The 21973-nt window shown below is 47.3% G+C and overlaps 1 protein-coding gene across 1 annotated transcript in view; it reads right to left on the bottom strand.

Annotated features, from left to right (window-relative positions):
- Positions 1–21973, bottom strand: part of LOC124012544 (protein WWC2-like) — a 51387-nt gene that overhangs the window by 6428 nt on the left and 22986 nt on the right. Inside the window, exons 3-18 of the mRNA XM_046326290.1 lie at positions 20847–20962; positions 20570–20657; positions 20394–20470; positions 19523–19602; positions 18412–18541; positions 18016–18144; positions 17096–17169; positions 14390–14632; positions 12463–12552; positions 11334–12013; positions 10204–10315; positions 8493–8576; positions 8305–8391; positions 1547–1745; positions 1112–1273; positions 397–512 (exon numbers count right to left, since the gene is read on the bottom strand). Coding sequence (XP_046182246.1) covers positions 397–512; positions 1112–1273; positions 1547–1745; positions 8305–8391; positions 8493–8576; positions 10204–10315; positions 11334–12013; positions 12463–12552; positions 14390–14632; positions 17096–17169; positions 18016–18144; positions 18412–18541; positions 19523–19602; positions 20394–20470; positions 20570–20657; positions 20847–20962 — 2467 coding nt within the window. The remainder of the gene's footprint in view (positions 1–396; positions 513–1111; positions 1274–1546; positions 1746–8304; positions 8392–8492; positions 8577–10203; positions 10316–11333; positions 12014–12462; positions 12553–14389; positions 14633–17095; positions 17170–18015; positions 18145–18411; positions 18542–19522; positions 19603–20393; positions 20471–20569; positions 20658–20846; positions 20963–21973) is intronic.

Here is a 21973-nt window from a genome sequence, read left to right as displayed (position 1 = left end):
GACATGTGTTTTTACAAGAGGAAAATGTCCCCCTAAGGTGTTTAAAAAAAAGTATTTTAAACGTTTAATTGAATATTAAAACATACAATCTACCTGCAGTGAAGCCACTCAACACTTACATTCCATCCAGTCATCTAACAGTCTCCCATCCAGAGTGACCCACAGGAGCAATCAGGACCAAGCGCCCTGCCCAAGGTCACGTCGACAGACCTCCCACCAAGTCAAAAGGTGTTTGCAATGGTTATAAAGTGTCATCTGTGAGGGAGCTGTCAGGACCATTGGTCTCTGTCCATCCCCAGGTGGCTCCACCTGTGGTGTGTGTGTGTGTGTCCTGAAAGTAATGGTGTTTGTAATGGTAGTAAAAAGAGTAGGCTGTGAGGGACAGTGGGTCAGTACCATTGGTGTCCGTCCATGTCCAGCTGGCTCGCTCTCTCCTTCTCCTCCAAGGCCAGCTCCTGTTCCACAGCCTCCAACTCGCTGGAGGTCCTCTGCAGCAGGGCCGACACCGCATCCTGACAACATACACACAACACAATATTGGAACGAGGCGCCACTTCAGCCTCTGGGTTTGGCCCGGGGGGCTTTCCTTGGCTCATCGCACTCTAGCGACTCCTTGTAGCATGCCAGGCGCCTGCAAGCTGACTTCAGTCGTCAGTTGAACGGTGTTTCCTCCAACACACTGGTGCGGCTGGCTTCCAGGTTAAGCGAACAGTGTGTTGAGAAGCAGCGCGGCCTGGAAGGTCCTGTTTCGGAGGGCACATAACACGACCTTCGCCTCTCCCGAGCCCGTTGGGGAGATGCAGCAATGAGACCAGATCGTAACTACCAATTGGATATCATGAAATTAGGGAGAAAAAGGGGGTCAAATTACAACAACCACTTTCCATTTGATTTTTGTGTGCTGCCATCTGAGGCCGATACAGCTTGGCGATTGAGGCCTCCACTAGTCATTTCCCCTTCAGTAGAATAGAATGCATATTCTGCATAACATAACCTGCATGCAGCAGTGAATTTGAACTCATCTCCAATCAGAGTGAAGAGGGCATATCCAGAAACATGTAGACTGAGGCAGGCAGTGTCAAGTGGTCTGAAGTGGTGGAAGAGGACTCACCATGTCCACGGGCCCTGCAGGGTGCTGCTCTGGCCCAGGGCCGGGTCTCTCCTGGCTGGCCTCTTCTATCTCTCTGGTCCTCTCACTGGTCAACAGGTTGTACCACACACGGGTCATATCCCCACTCACTGGAAGCTCTCCCAGACTCACATGGGCTCCAGCCTAGCGAGAGTGAGAGGGTCAGGAGAAAGATAATGACAGAAAGTGACAGAGTGTGCACGAGAAAGTGTCTGTCAGTTCGTCTGCCCATCTTTGGTCACATTCTATACCCTGTCCCAGTCGTAATGGGTGACGTTGTTATAAGCAAGCAATATGTTGTTGCGTGGTAATTCTACAGTGGAGGTGTAGTGTCAGCTCTGTATTTAGTTAACTGAGTGTTGGTAGGTGCTCAAAGCCTGTTGGTAAGTGTGTTTGTGCTGTGCGTTGTGTACGTACCAGACAGTCCTCGGTGCGTCCGGGACCCACTGTGCAGGCATCGACGCGGAGCGTCTTGTGCCGGAGGACGCCGTGCGGCGCGGCCGCCCTGAACACCTCGTTGAACGTCACGCTGTCGGGCAGCGCCACGGGCACCACGCGGGTCCTGAACAGACTGCTGATGTCACTGGAAGATGGGAGGAGCGCCACCCGGATGTATCTTTTTTTTTGGGGGGGGGGGGCAGGAGGGAGAGAGAAAAGCGAGTTATACAAAAAAACTTTCAAATGAAACCGAGACATTTTCACAAGCAACTTTGAGTTCTAGAAGAAGACATTTCAATGTTGTTGAGGTCATGTCGTCCAGTAACAACATAATATTCTTAAACTCGGAGAGTTAATGTGGAGACAGAGGCAGTAGGTTGGAAAAGTGAACGTGGCCTGGGGACTGTTGGGAGGCTGGTTACCTCTGGTGTGTTGTGTTATTGAGATGTGTGCTCTTCCCTTTCTGCCTGCTGTTCTGTAGCTTCCGGCCAGAGCGCCTCGAGCATCTTTGAGGATTTCTCTCTCTGCTCCAGTTAACATTGACTCAAACACTTCCCGGGAAAAAAAACCTCTCTGCTCTCTGCAAGACTCCTTTCCTCTCACCCGCAAACGAACCCCCACGCAGCAGACTCATCTGCATATGCATATTTCACAAACTACAAAGGAGACCACATTTTCACTCAAATGAGTTGAATGAGAATACGATGAAGGAAGTTTGGTTGAAGAAAAAAATCATAATAATAAATAACAGAGTTAAAACGCCTAGATACCACCTGCTAAGTTGTATCATATTTTGGGGGGAGATATTCCAGCTGAATGTTGTGTGAGGGATTCAAAGGCGTTTCCCCGCTGTTCGATTGGACACGAATGCCTTTTCAAGCCTGGGAACATGAGAGGGTGGATTAACTTCATTTTTCATTTTTGTCGGCCATAAAAGAAACAGGAAAAGGGTCTGCTGGCGGGAGAGAAAGCCGCGAGGGGTCTCGATAAATAATAACATGACAGAGCACACTCACCCCTGCAGAGAGTAGACAAGACACACCTGTGTGATGTAAGGGCAAGTGTGTGTGTGTGTCTCAAGCTTTATTAGTCGTGTGTACGGGATACACATGGTATACACCAGCGCTATTCAGCTCTTACCCTACGAGGTCCGAAACCTGCTGGTTTTCTGTTCTACCAGATAATTAATTGCATCCACCTGGTGTCCCAGGTTTAAATCAGTCCCTGATTAGAGGGGAACAATGAAAAATGCAGTGGAACTGGCTTCTAGGTCCAATGAAATGCTAACTTGCAGGTTCCTTCTGGACAATGCAACAACAATAAGAAATAATACAAGATAAGAATAGGAACATAAGGTCAAAGGCTCAGTAGAATATAATAGACATTTTTGCGTCAGTATAATACGGGAAGGCACAATTTATTGTCCGATATTTACACGTGTTTTGGGGAAAGGGGGGGGGGTCAGTCTGGTTGCTTCAGTCTGGTTTTAGACCCCATCATAGCACTGAGACTGCACTTGTGAAGGTGGTAAATGACCTTTTAATGGCATCAGACCGAGGCTCTGCATCTGTCCTCGTGCTCCTAGACCTTAGTGCTGCTTTTGATACCATCGATCACCACATCCTTTTGGAGAGATTGGAAACCCAAATTGGTCTACACGGACAAGTTCTGGCCTGGTTTAGATGTTATCTGTCGGAAAGATATCAGTTTGTCTCTGTGAATGGTTTGTCCTCTGACAAATCAAATGTAAATTTCAGTGTTCCTCAAAGGTTCCGTTTTAGGACCACTATTGTTTTCACTATATATTTTACCTCTTGGGGATGTCATTCGAAAACATAATGTTAACTTTCATTGCTGAGCCAATGACACATAGCTGTACATTTCAATGAAACATGGCGAAGCCCCAAAATTGCCCTCGCTAGAAGCATGTGTTTCAGACATAAGGAAGTGGATGGCTGCAAACTTTCTACTTTTAAACTCGGACAAAACAGAGATGCTTGTTCTAGGTCCCAAGAAACAAAGAGATCTTCTGTTGAATCTGACAATTAATCTTGATGGTTGTACAGTCGTCTCAAATACAACTGTGAAGGACCTCGGCGTTACTCTGGACCCTGATCTCTCTTTTGAAGAACATATCAAGACCATTTCAAGGACAGCTTTTTTCCATCTACGTAACATTGCAAAAATCAGAAACTTTCTGTACAAAAATTATGCAGAAAAATGTATCCATGCTTTTGTCACTTCTAGGTTAGACTACTGCAATGCTCTACTTTCCGGCTACCCGGATAAAGCACTAAATAAACTTCAGTTAGTGCTAAATACGGCTGATAGAATCATGACTAGAACCCCAAAAAAATATCATATTACTCCAGTGCTAGCCTCCCTACACTGGCTTCCTGTCAAGGCAAGGGCTGATTTCAAGGTTTTACTGCTAACCTACAAAGCATTACATGGGCTTGCTCCTACCTATTCTCTGATTTGGTCCTGCCGTACATAACTACACGTATGCTACGGTCACAAGACGCAGGCCTCCTAATTGTCCCTAGAATTTCTAAGCAAACAGCTGGAGGTAGGGCTTTCTCCTATAGAGCTCCATTTTTATGGAATGGTCTGCCTACCCATGTGTGAGATGCAAATTCGGTCTCAACCTTTAAGTCTTTACTGAAGACTCATCTCTTCAGTGGGTCATATGATTGAGTGTAGTCTGGCCCAGGGGTGTGAAGGTGAACGGAAAGGCTCTGGAGCAACGAACCGCCCTTGCTGTCTCTGCCTGGCCAGTTCCCCTCTTTCCACGTGGATTCTCTGCCTCTAACCCTATTACAGGGGCTGAGTCACTGGCTTATTGGGGCTCTTTCATGCAGTCCCTAGGAGGGGTGTGTCACTTGAGTGGGTTGAGTCACTGATGTGATCTTCCTGTCTGGGTTGGTGCCCCCCCTTGGGTTGTGCTGTGGCGGAGATCTTTGTGGGCTATTCTCGGCCTTGTCTCAGGATGGTAAGTTGGTGGTTGAAGTTATCCTTCTAGTGGTGTGGGGGCTGTGCTTTGGCAAAGTGGGTGGGGTTATATCCTTCCTGTTTGGCCATGTCCGGGGGTGTCCTCGGATGGGGCCACAGTGTCTTCTGACCCCTCCTGTCTCAGCCTCCAGTATTTATGCTGCAGTAGTTTATGTGTCGGGGGCTAGGGTCAGTTTGTTATATCTGGAGTACTTCTCCTGTCCTATTCGGAGTCCTCTGTGAATTTAAGTGTGCGCTCTCTAATTCTCTCTTTCTCTCTCTCGGAGGACCTGAGCCCTAGGACCATGCCCCAGGACTACCTGACATGATGACTCCTTGCTGTCCCCAGTCCACCTGGCCGTGCTGCTGTTCCAGTTTCTGTTCTGCCTTATTATTATTGGACCATGCTGGTCATTTATGAACATTTGAACACCGTGGCCATGTTCTGTTATAATCTCCACCCGGCACAGCCAGAAGAGGACTGGCCACCCCTCATAGCCTGGTTCCTCTCTAGGTTTCTTCCTAGGTTTTGGCCTTTCTAGGGAGTTTTTCCTAGCCACTGTGCTTCTACACCTGCATTGCTTACTGTTTGGGGTTTTAGGCTGGGTTTCTGTACAGCACTTTGAGATATCAGCTGATGTACGAAGGGCTATATATATACATTTGATTTGGGGGGGGGGGGGGCAAGTGTTTAAATTGTGCGGTATTTAGCAATCATAATAGGAGTCTGGTAGCAGCAGTGGTGATGTGTGTGTGGATGTGTATGTGTGTGTAGATGTGTGAATGTGTGTCAAGGTACAAAGAATCAGAGCAGGTGGTCAGTCCAGTTCAAGTGTTCAGCAGTATGATGGTTTGTAGATAGAAACTGTCTCTGAGCCTGTTGGTATCAGACCTCATGCTCCGATACCGTCTGCCCGACGGTGAGTGAACAGCTGGTGGCCGGGTTGTGTGGGGTCCTTGATGATGCTGCGGGCCATCCTCGGGCACCGTTTCCAGAAGATGTCCTGGATGGGTGAAAGCACGGTCTCAGTTTCCAGGGCCATCTGCACCACCCGCTGGAGGATGGAGCAATTCCCGTACCAGGCCGTGATGCAACTGGTCAGGACGCTCTCGACAGTGGTAGTATTTGGGTGCACCGTGTGTGTGTGTGTGTAAGAGAGAGAGTTTGTGTTTCACAGAGAGGTGTGTGTGTGTGGGTGAGAGTTTGTGTTTCACAGAGAGGTGTGTGTGTGTGGGTGAGAGTTTGTGTTTCACAGAGAGGTGTGTGTGTGTGAGAGAGTTTGTGTTTCACAGAAGTGTGTGTGTGTGTTTCACAGAGGTGTGTGTGTGTGGGAAAGAGAGTTTGTGTTTCACAGAGATGTGTGTGGAAAAGAGAGTTTGTGTTTCACAGAGGTGTGTGGGAAAGAGAGTTTGTGTTTCACAGAGATGTGTGTGGGAAAGAGTGTTTGTGTTTCACAGAGGTGTGTGGGAAAGAGAGTTTGTGTTTCACAGAGATGTGTGTGTATGTGAGAGAGTTTGTGTTTCACAGAAGTGTGTGTGTGTGAGAGAGTTTGTGTTTCACAGAGAGGTGTGTGTGTGTGAGAGAGTTTGTGTTTCACAGAGGTGTGTGTTTGTGTGTGTGTGAGAGAGTTTGTGTTTCACAGAGGTGTGTGTTTGTGTGTGTGGGAAAGAGAGTTTGTTTCACAGAGGTGTGTGTGTGTGAGAGAGTTTGTGTTTCACAGAGATGTGTGTGTGTGTGAGAGAGTTTGTGTTTCACAGAAGTGTGTGTGTGTGTGTGTGTGTGTGTGTGTGTGTGTGTGTGTGTGTGTGTGTGTGTGTGTGTGTGTGTGTGTGTGTGTGTGTGTGTGTGTGTGTGTGTGTGTGTGTGTGTGTGTGTGTGAGAGAGAGAGAATTTGTGTTTCACAGAGATGTGTGTGGGAAAGAGAGTTTGTGTTTCACAGAGGTGTGTGTTTGTGTGTGTGGGAAAGAGAGTTTGTTTCACAGAGGTGTGTGTGTGTGAGAGAGTTTGTGTTTCACAGAGATGTGTGTGTGTGAGAGAGTTTGTGTTTCACAGAAGTGTGTGTGTGTGTGTGTGTGTGTGTGTGTGTGTGTGTGTGTGTGTGTGTGTGTGTGTGTGTGTGTGTGTGTGTGTGTGTGTGTGTGTGTGTGTGTGTGTGTGTGTGTGTGTGTGAGAGAGAATTTGTGTTTCACAGAGATGTGTGTGGGAAAGAGAGTTTGTGTTTCACAGAGGTGTGTGTGTGTGTGTGTGGGAAAGAGAGTTTGTTTCACAGAGGTGTGTGTGTGTGAGAGAGTTTGTGTTTCACAGAGATGTGTGTGAGTGAGAGAGAGTTTGTGTTTCACAGAGATGTGTGTGTGTGAGAGAGAGTTTGTGTTTCACAGAGAGGTGTGTGTGTGTGAGAGAGTTTGTGTTTCACAGAAGTTTGTGTGTGTATGTGAGAGAGAGTTTGTGTTTCACAGAGAGGTGTGAGTGTGTGTGAGAGAGAGAGTGTTTCACAGAGGTGTGTGTGAGTGAGAGCGTTTGTGTTTCTCAGAGGTGTGTATGTATGTGTGAGAGAGAGAGAGCGTTTGTGTTTCTCAGAGAGGTGTGTGTGTGTGTGATAGAGAGCGTTTGTGTTTCACACAGAGGTGTGTGTGAGAGAGAGTTTGTGTTTCACAGAGAGGTGTGTGTGAGGCTGTCCCTCCTATCCTCATCTCAGTCAGTCTCATACTTCTCTGAGAGCGAGAGAGACAGAGAGTGTGTGTGTGTGTGTGTGTGTGTGTGTGTGTGTGTGTGTGTGTGTGTGTGTGTGTGTGTGTGTGTGTGTGTGTGTGTGTGTGTGTGTGTGTGTGTGTGTGTGTGTGTGTGTGTGTGTGTGTGTGTGTGTGTGTGTGTGTGTGTGAGGACATCACACCAGTTATGTTGTGTTGTCTCTCTTGTCGTGATGTGTGTTTTGTCCTATATTTTTATGTTATTTATTTATTATCTCAGGCCCCCGTCCCCGCAGGAGGCCTTTTGCCTTTTGGTAGGCCGTCATTGTAAATAAGAATTTGTTCTTAACTGACTTGCCTAGTTAAATAAAGTTGAAATGACATAAATAAAGCCAGCTCAGTATTGAGCTCTCTAGATTCAACATTGACACCCAGAGCAGCTCTAACGCCTCCAGGTGCCAAGTTAACTCAACACTGACAGGCTGAGCACAGAGACACTCTCAAAGTCCACGTGGTCTGTAACACGCTGCGATGCTGTCTGTGTCAACGCAACACTGACAGGCTGAGCACAGAGACACTCTCAAAGTCCACGTGGTCTGTAACACGCTGCGATGCTGTCTGTGTCAACGCAACACTGACAGGCTGAGCACAGAGACACTCTCAAAGTCCACGTGGTCTGTAACACGCTGCGATGCTGTCTGTGTCAACTCAACACTGACAGGCTGAGCCCAGCGGCACTCTCAAAGTCCACGTGGTCTGTAACACGCTGCGATGCTGTCTGTGTCAACGCAACACTGACAGGCTGAGCACAGAGACACTCTCAAAGTCCACGTGGTCTGTAACACGCTGCAATGCTGTCTGTGTCAACTCAACACTGACAGGCTGAGCCCAGCGGCACTCTCAAAGTCCACGTGGTCTGTAACACGCTGCGATGCTGTCTGTGTCAACGCAACACTGACAGAGTCTAGTTAGTTCACACACATGTACGAATGAATGAAAGGAAAGATGGAATGAATGAGTGACTGGACGAATGAATGGATGAATGGGTGAATACTCACACTCTGGTAGTGGAGGGGACTGACAGGGCAGCAGGGTTTTGCAGCTGCATGATCACCATGACAAAACTGGAGTTGGCAGCATCATATCTGTAAACAACAACACTATCTTTAATTTGTCCGACAGCAGGGTAGGATGGAGTTATAGACATTGCGTAGCTTAATGTGTGTGTGTGTGTTTGTATTCTTACTTCAGGCCTATCTGGACCTGGGCAGACTCAGGAAGGACAGGCTCGTCCTCCAGATACACCACCGGTTCATCAGACTCCATTGACCTACTGACATACACAGCAGGTTTTTCCTTATTACCAATCAAAAAGAACGTCTGGAATATAAAACAGAGAACGGAGGTGGGGAGCAGAGGAGAGGAGGGAGCAGAGGAAAGAGACAGGAGGGAGCAGAGGAGAGAGACAGGAGGGAGCAGAGGAGAGAGACAGGAGGGAGCAGAGGAGAGAGACAGGAGGGAGCAGAGGAGAGAGACAAGAGGGAGCAGAGGAGAGAGACAGGAGGGAGCAGAGGAGAGACAGGAGAGAGCAGTGGAGAGAGACAAGAGGGAGCAGAGGAGAGGAAGGACACAGGAAGGACACAGGAGAGACAGGAGGGAGCAGAGGAGAGGAGGGAGACAGGAGAGAGACAAGAGGCAGAGGAGAGGAAGCACACAGGAAGGACAGGAGGGAGCAGAGGAGAGAAACAGGAAGGAGCAGAGGAGAGAGACAAGAGGAAGCAGAGGAGAGGAAGCACACAGGAAGGACACAGGAGAGACAGGAGGGAGTAGAGGAGGGAGATAGGAGGGAGCAGAGGAGAGAGACAAGAGGGAGCAGAGGAGAGAGACAGGAGGGAGCAGAGGAGAGACAGGAGAGAGCAGTGGAGAGAGACAAGAGGGAGCAGAGGAGAGAGACAAGAGGGAGCAGAGGAGGGAGCAGAGGAGAGGAGAGAGACAAGAGGGAGCAGAGGAGAGGAGAGAGACAAGAGGGAGCAGAGGAGAGAGCGAGAGAGAGAGTGGAAAAGGTGTCCTTGGCTCATCGTCTAATTAAATCAAATCAAGGGGAGAGCAAGGGAGGACAGGAGGAGAAGAGGGTATGAAAAAAAGAGCAAGCAGAGACAGAGAGCAAGTGACAGAGATGAAGAAAGAGAGAAAAGGGGAGCGAGGGAAGGAGGGAAAAAGCTAGCTGAGAGAGACAGTCCACACCACACTGGTTGAAGGGATCAGCATCAAAGCACCCCTTTAGGGGGCAAGAGATGAAAGAGTTTGACCATAGGAGCATTTTTAGTGTGGAAAAACAGACATCAATGAGGCCATTCTAATCACGAACAGCCAAACTGGGCAACAGAGCCCATGCACTCTAATTAGGGAGACAACTGGGCAACAGAGCCCATGCACTCTAATTAGGAAGACACAACTGGGCAACAGAACTCTGTGTCTGCATCTCAAACATCTCTATCGTTTGACAAACAGACAGGGTTCCTTACATTCAGTCATTAAAGATCAGATTTAGCTTTCTCTCCAACTGTGTGATACAAAAGAGACAAAGCTAATTGTGTGTGTGTGTGTGTGTGTCTGGTGAGTTGAGGAGCCTTCAGATTGGTGTTTTAATTGAGGTCTTGTGATTTTCTTATCACATCTTGCACCAAACATCGCAAGCATTCAGTTAAATGGAGATAAAGGAGAGGAATAGGAGGTTAAAAGATCCATCATGACCCTTAGAGTGGACCAACACTATTGGGAACAGCAGTACCTCAAGATAAAGGAGAGAGGGAGGAGAGGTGGGGAAGAGGTGGAGGACGAGGGGGGGCAGAGGTTGAAAATGAAAGGCAGGCGAAGGGAGAGATGGAGAGTGCTGAAGAGAGAGCGAGTGCGATCGATCGAAATAATGAAAAGAGCTGGAAGTGAGTGTGACCCACCGTTTGACATTAGAGGCCTCGTACACCCCACTGTCCCCGGCCACGGACTCGTCTGACACGGCTGCTGACACACAGGTGGGCCTGTCCTCCCCAGGCCTCTGGAGGTCCACGTCTGACAACAACACAGACCAAGACATGAAGTAAGACACCACAGTTAATATGCCGGGGGGGGGGGGGGGGCTGCTGACACACAGGTGGGCCTGCCCTCCCCCGGCCTCTGGAGGTCCACGTCTGACAACTACACAGACCAAGACATGAAGTAAGACACCACAGTTGATATGTCAATGAGCATTGGTTCATTCATTCAATGTTTTAAAAAGGAAAACAATTAAGTGTTTTCGCATATCTATGAGACACATCCGAGGCGTAAGCCATAGATGTGATGGGAGCCTATAAACTCAGCATGAGTGATTCAGCGTTTCCTAACTCCACTCCACCAGTCCCTCCACCAGTACACCTTTTAGCTGTAACTCTGGACAAGCACACCTGATTCAACTTGTCAACTAATCATCAAGCCCTTGAGTTGAATGCAGAGTATTTGTTCGGGGATACAATACAAATGTGTGGTATTTGGGGAACCGGAGGACTGGCGATGGGAATGTGTGCTGTTTCAGTGCAGCTCCATTTTGAGCTGCTAGGTGGCAGCGTTGCGCCATGCAGCGCAAGGCATTTCTAATCAGTAGTAAATTCCAATGAAGGGAGGAAGAAAGAAAGGAAGAATTTCCCCGTATGAATAAAGCCAGTCCTAGTTCTCTGGAAACACGGAAAGTAGCCGCCTCAGAAATCTCTAAACTGTTGGATATGATGTAGGTGTGTGATGTCAAATGTTTACTTGACGGTGTTGTATTAGCAAATGACTCAAGAACATTCTAGTGTAGTACAGGTTGTTAATTTGAATAACTTGTTTTTCTTTATATATATATATATATAATGGGTTGTCCAAGGTTGTGGATTGGGTGGGTCCACCAGGGGTATGTTTGGAATTGTAGAAAAAAAATTACAAAATAAATAAAAAGGGTGGGGAAAGTGTAAAAGTTTATTTGTATGATTGTATTGCCCTTGTGACCCAATAAAAAAACATTGTTCACAAAAAAAAGAAAGGAAGAATTTGAACAGAGCAAACGTCTCACCTGTAATACTCTCTCTGAGGGTGGCCAGTGCCCCTCTCCCTTCCCTCCCCCCCTCCCCTCCTCTGTCCCTCTCCCCCGTCTCCGGCTCAAACATCCCCATCCCCTGGCCGTCGTAGAATCCCAGGCTGAGACTGCCAAAGTCCGACACCACCAGACCGACGTCGCCGTCCCCAAAGTCCTGTGGGCCCGCCGACGGGAACGCACCGACCCCCTCCAGCACCAGCGGCGAGCTCGGCGGCGAGAGAGAAGACAACGACGACCTCGAGGAAAGCGATGTCACCGACTTGGACGGCTCGGCCGGTTTCGAGGACACCGCAACCAGCGGCGCTAATGGGACCAGGTCGGTGGTACCGGTTCCCACGGCGTGTGTGTGAAGCGACGTGTTGTGTGGGTGTGGGTTCTCCACCTCGTGTTCGTGGATGGTGGTGATAGTTCCTGGGGGGTCTCCCCGCCTGTAGGTTATCCCAGAGGGGGTCAAGGGCTCCTGGAGGAGCAGGTCCAGTTTACACTGGTAGTCCAGGTCCAGGGGAGAGGGGGGTTCTGCGGGGGTGTAGTAGAGGTCTCCAGAGGAGAGGGAGTTGAGGGAGCCGCGGGAGGAGGATGTGTTGAGGGAGCCACGGCTGGAGGCCAGAGAACCCAGGCTGCTGCCTGATGAGACGGACAGGGTACTGGCCGACAAACTGTAAGGGAGAGAGAGAACACACATTAAACACACAGCCACACGCACCATGAACAAGTATGTATCGGAGGAACACTTCGGCTGAGTTTAGACAGGCAGCCCAATTCTGATCTTTTTCCCCACTAAATGGTCTTTGGACCAATCACATCAGATCTTTTGAAATCAGATCTTTCTCAGAACTGATATAATTTGTCAAAACCCAATTAGTGAAAAAAGATCAGAATATGGCTTCCTTTGTAACTGCAGCCTTAGAGCAAGAGTGTATTTGAGTATGGGGATACAAGTGTGAAGCACACACACACACACACACACACACACACACACACACACACACACACACACACACACACACACACACACACACACACACACACACACACACACACACACACACACACACACACACACACACACACACACACACACACACACACACACACACACACAAACCTCTTGAGCTGAGAGTGGAGCAGTGTGGTCAGTCTGGTTGATTCCTCCAGTCTCTGCACCAGGACTCGTCTCCTCTCCTGCACCTTCAACCTAGAGAGACAAGTCATTACTGGGGCGGCAGGGTAGCATAGTGGTTAGAGCGTTGGATTAGTAACCGGAAGGTTGTAAGTTCAAACCCCCAAGCTGACAAGGTACAAATCTGTCTTTCTGCCCCTGAACAGGCAGTTAACCCACTGTTCCTAGGCCGTCATTGAAAATAAGAATTAGTTCTTAACTGACTTGCCTAGTTAAATAAAGGTAACATCTTTTTTTAAATAATTACTGGTACAACATGTCTGGGACAGAACACATATCTATGTCTGGGACAGAACACATATCTATGTCTGGGACAGAACACATATCTACGTCTGGGACAGAACACATATCTACGTCTGGGACAGAACACATATCTATGTCTGGGACAGAACACATATCTACGTCTGGGACAGAACACATATCTACGTCTGGGACAGAACACATATCTATGTCTGGAACAGAACACATATCTGGAAGAGAACACATATCTATGTCTGGGACAGAACACATATCTATGTCTGGGACAGAACACATATCTATGTCTGGGACAGAACACATATCTATGTCTGGAACAGAACACATATCTATGTCTGGGACAGAACACATATCTATGTCTGGGACAGAACACATATCTATGTCTGGGACAGAACACATATCTATGTCTGGGACAGAACACATATCTATGTCTGGGACAGACCACATATCTATGTCTGGGACAGAACACATATCCATGTCTGGGACAGAACACATATCTATGTCTGGGACAGAACACATATCTATGTCTGGGACAGAACACATATCTATGTCTGGGACAGAACACATATCTATGTCTGGGACAGACCACATATCTATGTCTGGGACAGAACACATATCTATGTCTGGGACAGAACACATATCTATGTCTGGGACAGAACACATATCTATGTCTGGGACAGAACACATATCTATGTCTGGGACAGAACACATATCTATGTCTGGAACAGAACACATATCTATTGGGAAAGTGGTCTTCTGACCTCAATGAGACTTCTTGATCTAATAAATACTAAATAGACAACATGCCCCCTTCCCTCTGGTAGGAATCCCCTCTATTCTACAAACTAAGCTTCAAGAACACTAACCTTAATTACTGTCTTCATTTATCGAGCAATTACACAGAGCCTAATTAGCTCAAGACACAATTATAGGGCTTCTTCAAATGTAGTGTGTGTGTGTGTGTGTGTGTGTGTGTGTGTGTGTGTGTGTGTGTGTGTGTGTGTGTGTGTGTGTGTGTGTGTGTGTGTGTGTGTGTGTGTGTGTGTGTGTGTGTGTGTGTGTGTGTGTGTGTGTGTGTGTGTGTGTGTGTGTGTGTGTGTGACGATATGTAATTACAATTACAACCCATACAAGCGCCATGTTTCCAATTACGGCAGTCGCTCTGCCTTCTAATGTGACGCGATGTTGCAGTGGCACAGTCTGCTTCCAAAACAAGACAATTACCACACAGTGTGTGTGTGTTCAGTGTGTGGGTGAGTAACAATTGGTATGCTAATGAACGATAATTAAAGGCACCTTACAATGTTTACCCACAATGTTTACCCTTTGGAGCGTTTGCGTCGTTCATTAGGAAAACAAAAGGCCGTAACCGCGTGGGCGGGCAAATCAATTTGTTTGTTATCTGATGGATGTCAATGAGGAACACATGGGGCACTCACACATAAACACGACATACACACGGCCTCATGTATCGCCTACGTCCGGGGGACTTTTTAGACTTCCCTCTGTCTAAACGTCTGGAACTGCACGGCTACGACTAGCTGCGAGGCAACTACCGGGTTTTTAAAGGGAAGGTGCCAGGGATTGTGGGTCTCACCTCTGGGCCAGGGCGTGGCTGGGGGTGTTCCTGACAGCCTGCAGGTCCTGCTCCAGCTGCAGCCTCTGGGCCTCCAGACGTTGGAGGTCCTGCGGGGTGCGTCGTCGTGGCGACACGAACTGCAGCTCCTTGAGGAGCTCCTCCTTCTCCGATACCAGGAGGAGACGTTCCCGCTCCACGTCCACCGCCCCCGGCCACGCCTCGCTCTCCAGCTTGGCCAGCTCCACCTGCACGTTGGCCATACTGTGGGAGGAAGGAGAGAAACAGAAACAGAGGGTAGGGATGCTATATACACCAAAAGTATGTGGACACGCCTTCAAATTAGTGCATTCGGCTATTTCAGCCACTCCCGTTGCTGACAGGTGTATAAAATCGAGCACACAGCCATGCAATCTCCATAGACAACTTGACTGGCCTGCACAGAGCCCTGACCTCAACCCCATCGAACACCTTTGGGATGAATAGGATCGTCGACTGCGAGCCAGGCCTAATCGCCCAACACCAGACCTCACTAATGCTCTTGTGGCTGAATGGAAGCAAGTCCCCACAGCAATGTTCCGACATCTAGTGGAAAGCCTTCCCAGAAGAGTGGAGGCTGTTATAGCAGCAACGGGGGTGGGACCAACTCCATATTAATGCCCATGATTTTTTGACGAGCATGTGTCCACATACTTTTGGCCATGTAGTCTATTTTAACCCTTATATAAATACACATGCGCTCATAAGGGAATACAGTGAAAATGCTTGTCTTGAACTCCTTTCTCCTGGCACACACTCTCAGGGATCTAAAGCCAGCAGCAAGCCCACATCTACGAAAGGAATTAACATTGCTATAAAGTGTATTGTCAGTCTTTTTAATCTGCAATCTGTTTGGTTGGTGGTCGCAATGCTTCCTTATAAAATCATGAGCTAGCCAATAGCAAGCTTGAACTGATGGAGCTCTGTAGATGACTGATTAATCTTCATTCTTATTTCCCGAGACTTTCATGCTTTAAGGGAGTTGGGAGTTGTCATGCTGCCACACTCTACCGCCGGCTCTCTGTAGAAACACCTGTTCTATACCGGCGGATTAGAAAACGGTTCAAAGCCCAAATGTCAGGGATTATCGTCCATAAGGGGAGGAGGGGTTTACCTGCCTTTTATTCACTGAGCCTAAAACTGCCCACGGTGGTCCCAGATCACATCGCTAATGTGTGAAACTGACAGCCGTCCAAGTCACCGCCTGTGACTGATAATGCATAACCATTTAATGGCTGGACATGGACCCTTAATTGCTCTGATCTGAAGTCAGATCGGATGGGACTTAAGGCCCATTACGAAGTGATCTAAGGCCCATGTTAAAGTGATCTGAGACCCATGTAAAGTGATCTAAGGCCAATGCTAAAGTGATCTCAGGCCCATGCTAAAGTAATCTAAGGCCCATGCTAAAGTAATCTAAGGCCCATGTTAAAGTAATCTAAGGCCCATGTTAAAGTCATCTAAGGCCCATGCTAAAGTAATCTAAGGCCCATGTTAAAGTCATTTAAGGCCCATGTTAAAGTCATCTAAGGCCCATGTTAAAGTCATCTAAGGCCCATGTTAAAGTGATCTAAGGCCAATGCTAAAGTGATCTCAGGCCCATGCTAAAGTAATCTAAGGCCCATGCTGAAGTTATCTCAGGCCCATGTTAAAGTGATCTAAGGCCCATGTTAGTGATCTAAGGCCCATGTTAAAGTGATCTAAGCAACATGTTAAAGTGATCTAAGGCCCATGTTAAAGTGATCTAAGGCCCATGCTAAAGTCATCTAAGGCCCATGCTAAAGTAATCTAAGGCCCATGTTAAAGTAATCTAAGGCCCATATTAAAGTAATCTAAGGCACATGCTAAAGTCATCTAAGGCCCATGCTAAAGTGATCTAAGGCCCATGTTAAAGTGATCTAAGGCCCATGTTAAAGTGATCTAAGGCCCATGCTAAAGTTATCTCAGGCCCATGCTAAAGTGATCTCAGGCCCATGCTAAAGTCATCTAAGGCCCATGTTAAAGTGATCTAAGGCCCATGTTAAAGTGATCTAAGGCCCATGCTAAAGTTATCTCAGGCCCATGCTAAAGTGATCTCAGGCCCATGCTAAAGTCATCTAAGGCCCATGCTAAAGTGATCTAAGGCCCATGTTAAAGTGATCTAAGGCCCATGTTAAAGTGATCTCAGGCCCATGCTAAAGTTATCTCAGGCCCATGCTAAAGTGATCTAAGGCCCATGTTAAAGTGATCTCAGGCCCATGCTAAAGTAATCTAAGGCCCATGCTAAAGTGATCTAAGGCCCATGTTAAAGTCATCTAAGGCCCATGTTAAAGTGATCTAAGGCCCATGCTAAAGTGATCTAAGGCCCATGCTAAAGTGATCTAAGGCCCATGTAAAGTGATCTAAGGCCCATGCTAAAGTGATCTAAGGCCCATGTTAAAGTCATCTAAGGCCCATCCTAAAGTGATCTCAGGCCCATGCTAAAGTAATCTAAGGCCCATGTTAATGTGATCTAAGGCCCATGTTAAAGTCATCTAAGGCCCATGTTAATGTCATCTAAGGCCCATGTTGAAGTGCTTTCAGGCTTTCTCTATCTCTATTGAGTTGAGTTTACTGTTGCAGTTCTGTGGTCAGGTGATATGCATATTCACATAAGGAATGTCTGCAGTAAAAAAAACAGAGAGAGAGAGAGATGGAGAGAGAGATTACCTTCTTTTGGCCTCTTCATATTGGAGACTAAGTCTAACCTTCTCAGCCAAGGATGATCTGCTCCTCAAACCAGCCTGCGAAACGGAGGGAGAACGAGCGAGAGAGAGAGAGACAGAGAGAACAAAAACATCACATGTACCTGCTTGAAGTTCAAGTGACTGGGTTTAATAACATTAGAGAGACCTCCACCTCTCCATCCCTCATTCTGCCCTCCCTCCATTTAGCATTCCATCGGTGAATGTCTCGCTCTGTTTGTGTGTGTGTGTGTGTGTGTGTAGGGAGGGAGAAAAGCCCCAGTGTAGTAAGCAGCTTTGCCTCTCTACCTCTAACCCTGAGCCCAGTCTGCCCGGCCGGGCCCCTAGCAGCTATCATCTGCTCCGAGGAACCAGAGGAATCCAGTGTGTGTGTGTGTGTGTGTGTGTGTGTGTGTGTGTGTGTGTGTGTGTGTGTGTGTGTGTGTGTGTGTGTGTGTGTGTGTGTGTGTGTGTGTGTGTGTGTGTGTGTGTGTGTACAGAGGAATCCAGAGTCCCACTAGGGAAGGCCCACAGAAGGGGGGCGGGGACATTCCTCTCAGTAACACACAGGCATTTTATTAAGACAAAGAAGGGACATGGGAGAGAAGGGGGGAGAGAGAGAGGAGATAAAGCAAGAGAGGGAGAGAGAGAGAGAGAGAGAGAGAGAGAGAGAGAGAGAGAGAGAGAGAGAGAGAGAGAGAGAGAGAGAGAGGAGAGAAAGCAAGAGAGAGAGAGAGAGAAGAGAAAGTAAGAGAGAGAGAGAGAGAGAGAGAGAGAGAGAGAGAGAGGAGGGAGGGAGGGAAGGCACAAATTGTTGAGTGAGAGTGGGAGCAAGATAGTGTTGAAGAGAATAAGGGGAGATAAAGTGAGAGTGAAAGAGAGGAGAGAATGAGAGGTGGTGCTCACCTCTCCAGAGACGTCTGTCTGGGAGCCGGCTTCTAGCGTCTGTCTGGAGCCCACTGGGTTCCGGAGGTCTGGTTCTGAACGGCCCATGTTATGTTCCGTGTGGAACCTCTCCTTTAGCTTAGCCAGAGACTATGGGAGAGAGGAGAACATGGGGTGGGTATAGACTCTAGGGGTGGGGTGGGTCTAGAGGGAAGTTCAGGGTTGAAAGGCACACCTCACCAAAACGGAAAAACGAAAATTAGCATTTCTAAATCGGATAAGTTCAGCCAGTCCCTTCCTGTTTCAGTCTGTTTCCTTTTGTTGGGTTCCTAATGAACATGACCTTGCCAGGAGCTCTCAAAAAGCAGATATAGGAATCCACACACAGACCAAAATATTTCCCACACACACACGTACCTGCATGAGGTCCTGTTTCTCCTTCTCTCCAGAGCTGATGGCCCTGCGGAGAGACTTGAGCTCCGTCACGATGGCCTTGGCCTCCTTCAGACGGTATCCACTCTGCTCGCCACACAGTTTTTGGTCGATCCTGCAGAAGAGAGCGCACACAAGAGTCCAAAGAAAGACAAGTTTTGTTCACAAATATCAGAATCTCCAATGATCTGGATTCTGGATAGATCAGTTTGAATGTGAACACATCGATGTCTATATGGGTGTTAAAGTTCAGATATATACGTACGTCTACACGCATTTTCACTTACACACAAGCTCTTTGTTGAGCGATGTGTGTTGAGTGTTTGTCTAATAGTGTAGTATGAGAAAATGACATAACAAGCAGCCTTAGTTAAGCTGCCATGCATGATTTCTGACCTTCCTAACGTGCAGTTTGTGTGTGTGTGTGTGTGTTCCTGCCCCCTTTTCACTCTTTTCCTTTATTGTGTGTGCCTCCTGAGCGGATGGAGTGTGTGTGGAGGGTGAACGACAATGCTTCATTGTTTCAATTATTGTAATAAAAAGTGGCTGCTTTGGACAGGGCTTAATCCAGAGGGTGCCATGTGAGCAACATAACCCATAACCCATAACTCTCTCTCTCTCCCTACATCTCCCATTCTCCTTCTTCCTCTTTCATTCTGTCTCTCCTTCTATCAACCCCCTTCCCCCCTTCATTCTCTCCCTCTCTCTTTACCTCCTATCTCATGGTCATTATCTCTCTCCCTACAAACGTGAATTCCCATTAGTAGACTGTAGAGGTTCCTACAGATGTCGGATCTTAATTTGAGCCAGTTTGCTACAGCAGGAAAATAACCCTATAGCAACAGGAATAGTGAATTATTATGTGTAATATGATTCATGGCAATTTTTGTAGTTTAGTGCTCCTGCACCAGAGTAATGTAATCAACCTGTTCTACGATCACCCCCAGGCACTACCAAGTCCAACAGACACATAACACTAAAGTTGTAAAATCACAACATTCACAGAGCAACAGACAATACACAGCTGTATGTGTGCGTGTGTTTAATAGACAGACATGTGACAGACAGGTGTAATCAATGTGAAAAGGGGACTTACTGCTGCAAGGTTTCAAAGCCTTGTTCTTTGTAGATGAGCTCCTGTTTCATCTGGGAGAGCTCTCTCTTCAGCTTATTCACCTACAGTAGTGGAAAAATACAAATGTTAAAACCAGAGTACAGACACACATTAACAGAGACACAGAGGAATGCACTTTCATTGAGAAGAGAGGTGTGTTTTGTTCTTGTTTATTCTTGTTTATTTCACTTGCTTTGGCAATGTAAACATACGTTTCCCATGCCAATAAAGCCCCTTTGAATTGAGAGAGAAAGAAAGCGAGAGAGAGAGAGAGAAAGAGAGAGAGTACGAGAAAGAGGTAGAGGGAGAAAACGAACGAAGATTGAGAACGACATAAACGCAGACAGTCAAGAAGACACTAGTTGCCCTCCCGAGTAGCGCAGCGTTCTAAGGCACTGCATCACTACAGACCCGGGTTCGATTCCAGGCTGTGTCATATGATCGGGAGTCCAATAGGGAGACGCACAATTGGCCCAGTGTCGTCCGGGTTAGAGAAGGGTTTGGCCGGGGGGGCTTTACTTGGCTCATCTCGCTCTAGCAACTCCTTGTGGCGGGCCGGGCGCCTGCAGGCTGACTTCAGTTGAACGGTGTTTCCTCCGGCACATTGGTGCAGCTAGCTTCCTGGTTAAGCGGGCGGGTGTTAAGAAGCAAGGTTTGGTGGGTAATGTTTTGGGGGACGCATGACTCAACCTTCGCCTCCTGAGCCCGTTAGGGAGTTGCAGCGATGAGACAAGATCGAAATTGTGTAGAAAAAGGGGGTAAAATACAACAAAACAAAAAATAAATAAGAAGACACTAGTTAGGAAGAGGTGTGAGTGCGAGCGAGAGAGAGAAAGAGAGACATGCATCTTACCCTGACTTTGGTGGTGGAGATCTCAGCCTTGAGGATGTCAGGGTCATACTTAGTGCTGGACGAAGACCCCGAGAACACTGGAGGAGAGAGAGCCGCCTGGACCGTTAGTGTGTGAAGGACAGAACACACTTGTGTGTGACAATGGGTTTAGAACTAGGTTCAGGTTCACTACTCACGGCTGGTGCGTGAGCTGGACTTGTCCTTGTATGCGTCGTTGAGGCGTGTGTACTGATCCAGGGCCAAGGCCAGCCGCTGCTCTTTGACCTGGTATCGAAGATCACAATGGAAATAAGTCTTGTTCATTCATTCATTCATGAGGTCCTTTGTTCATCCATTCACTCATCATAGTTGTTCATTCATTCATCCATCCTTCCACCCACCCATTCAGTCATTATTTTATTTACCCATCAATCCATCCATATATCCATCCATGCATTCACTCATCCATTTCACCTGGTACAGCTCTTTCTGGGTGACCAGGGCATCCTGGGCTACTGTCAGGTACTCCTTCAACATCCTCTCCTGCTCCTTCCTCCACTCAGCCCGGGGGTCCTCTAGCTGGGTACTCTCTAGAGAGGGGAGAATGTCATCAATGAGATCTACTCCCATAAACAAATGATGATTATGATAATACTTTATTTGTAGCCTCTTTTTGTGTCATACAGCTACAGCATGCCAGAACACTGATTCAGATATACAGGTAACTGCCAAAGTAATGGAAACACTTGAGTAAATGAGGGATACAAAGTATATTGAAAGCATGTAGTTCCACACAGGCGTGGTTCCTGAGTTAATCAAGCAATGAATATCCCATCATGCTTAGGGTTGTGTATAAAAATGCTGTGAAGGCTATTATTTTGGCCATTATTATGACTACCGTGGCTATGCCCCCACATGATGACAATGCCCTCATCCACAGGGTGCGAGTGGTCACTGAATAGTTTGATGAACATAAAAAATATATAAACCCTATGTCGTGGCCATCTCAGTCACCAGATCTCAACACAATTGAACACTTATGGTAGATTCTAGAGCGGCACCTGAGACTGCGTTTTCCAGCACCATCAACAAAACATTTAATGATGGAATTTCTTGTGTTTCTTGAAGAATGGTGTCACATCCCTCTAATAGTTCCAGACACTTGTAGAATCCATGCCACGGTGTATTGAAGCTGTTCTGGTGGTTTGCAGTGGCCCAACGTCCTATTAAGACATGTTGTGTTCCTTTATTTTGGCAGTTACTACATTTTTTCATGGTTGACGTTTTCATCAGGTCAATCCTATCCAAAGAAAATCGACACAAACAACAATGGCATTTCACTGTGTGTTTTACACAATGTTCCTATTCCTTTAAAACCTCTAGTAACTCCCCATCCCGGGTCCGGGAGCATAATCATCGACTGACACTAATTAGCATAACGCAACGGACATAAATATTCCTAGAAAATATTCCTATTCATGAAAATCACAAGTGAAATATATTGATACACAGATTAGCCTTTTGTTAATCACCCTTTCATCTCAGATGTTCAAAATATGCTTTACAGCCAAAGCTAGACAAGCATTTGTGTAAGTTTATCG

Source organism: Oncorhynchus gorbuscha, linkage group LG24 (assembly GCF_021184085.1).
Source record: "Oncorhynchus gorbuscha isolate QuinsamMale2020 ecotype Even-year linkage group LG24, OgorEven_v1.0, whole genome shotgun sequence".
Taxonomy (NCBI): domain Eukaryota; kingdom Metazoa; phylum Chordata; class Actinopteri; order Salmoniformes; family Salmonidae; genus Oncorhynchus; species Oncorhynchus gorbuscha.
Note: the sequence above shows the minus strand (reverse complement) of the source record. Positions and strands in the feature narration are given on the sequence as shown.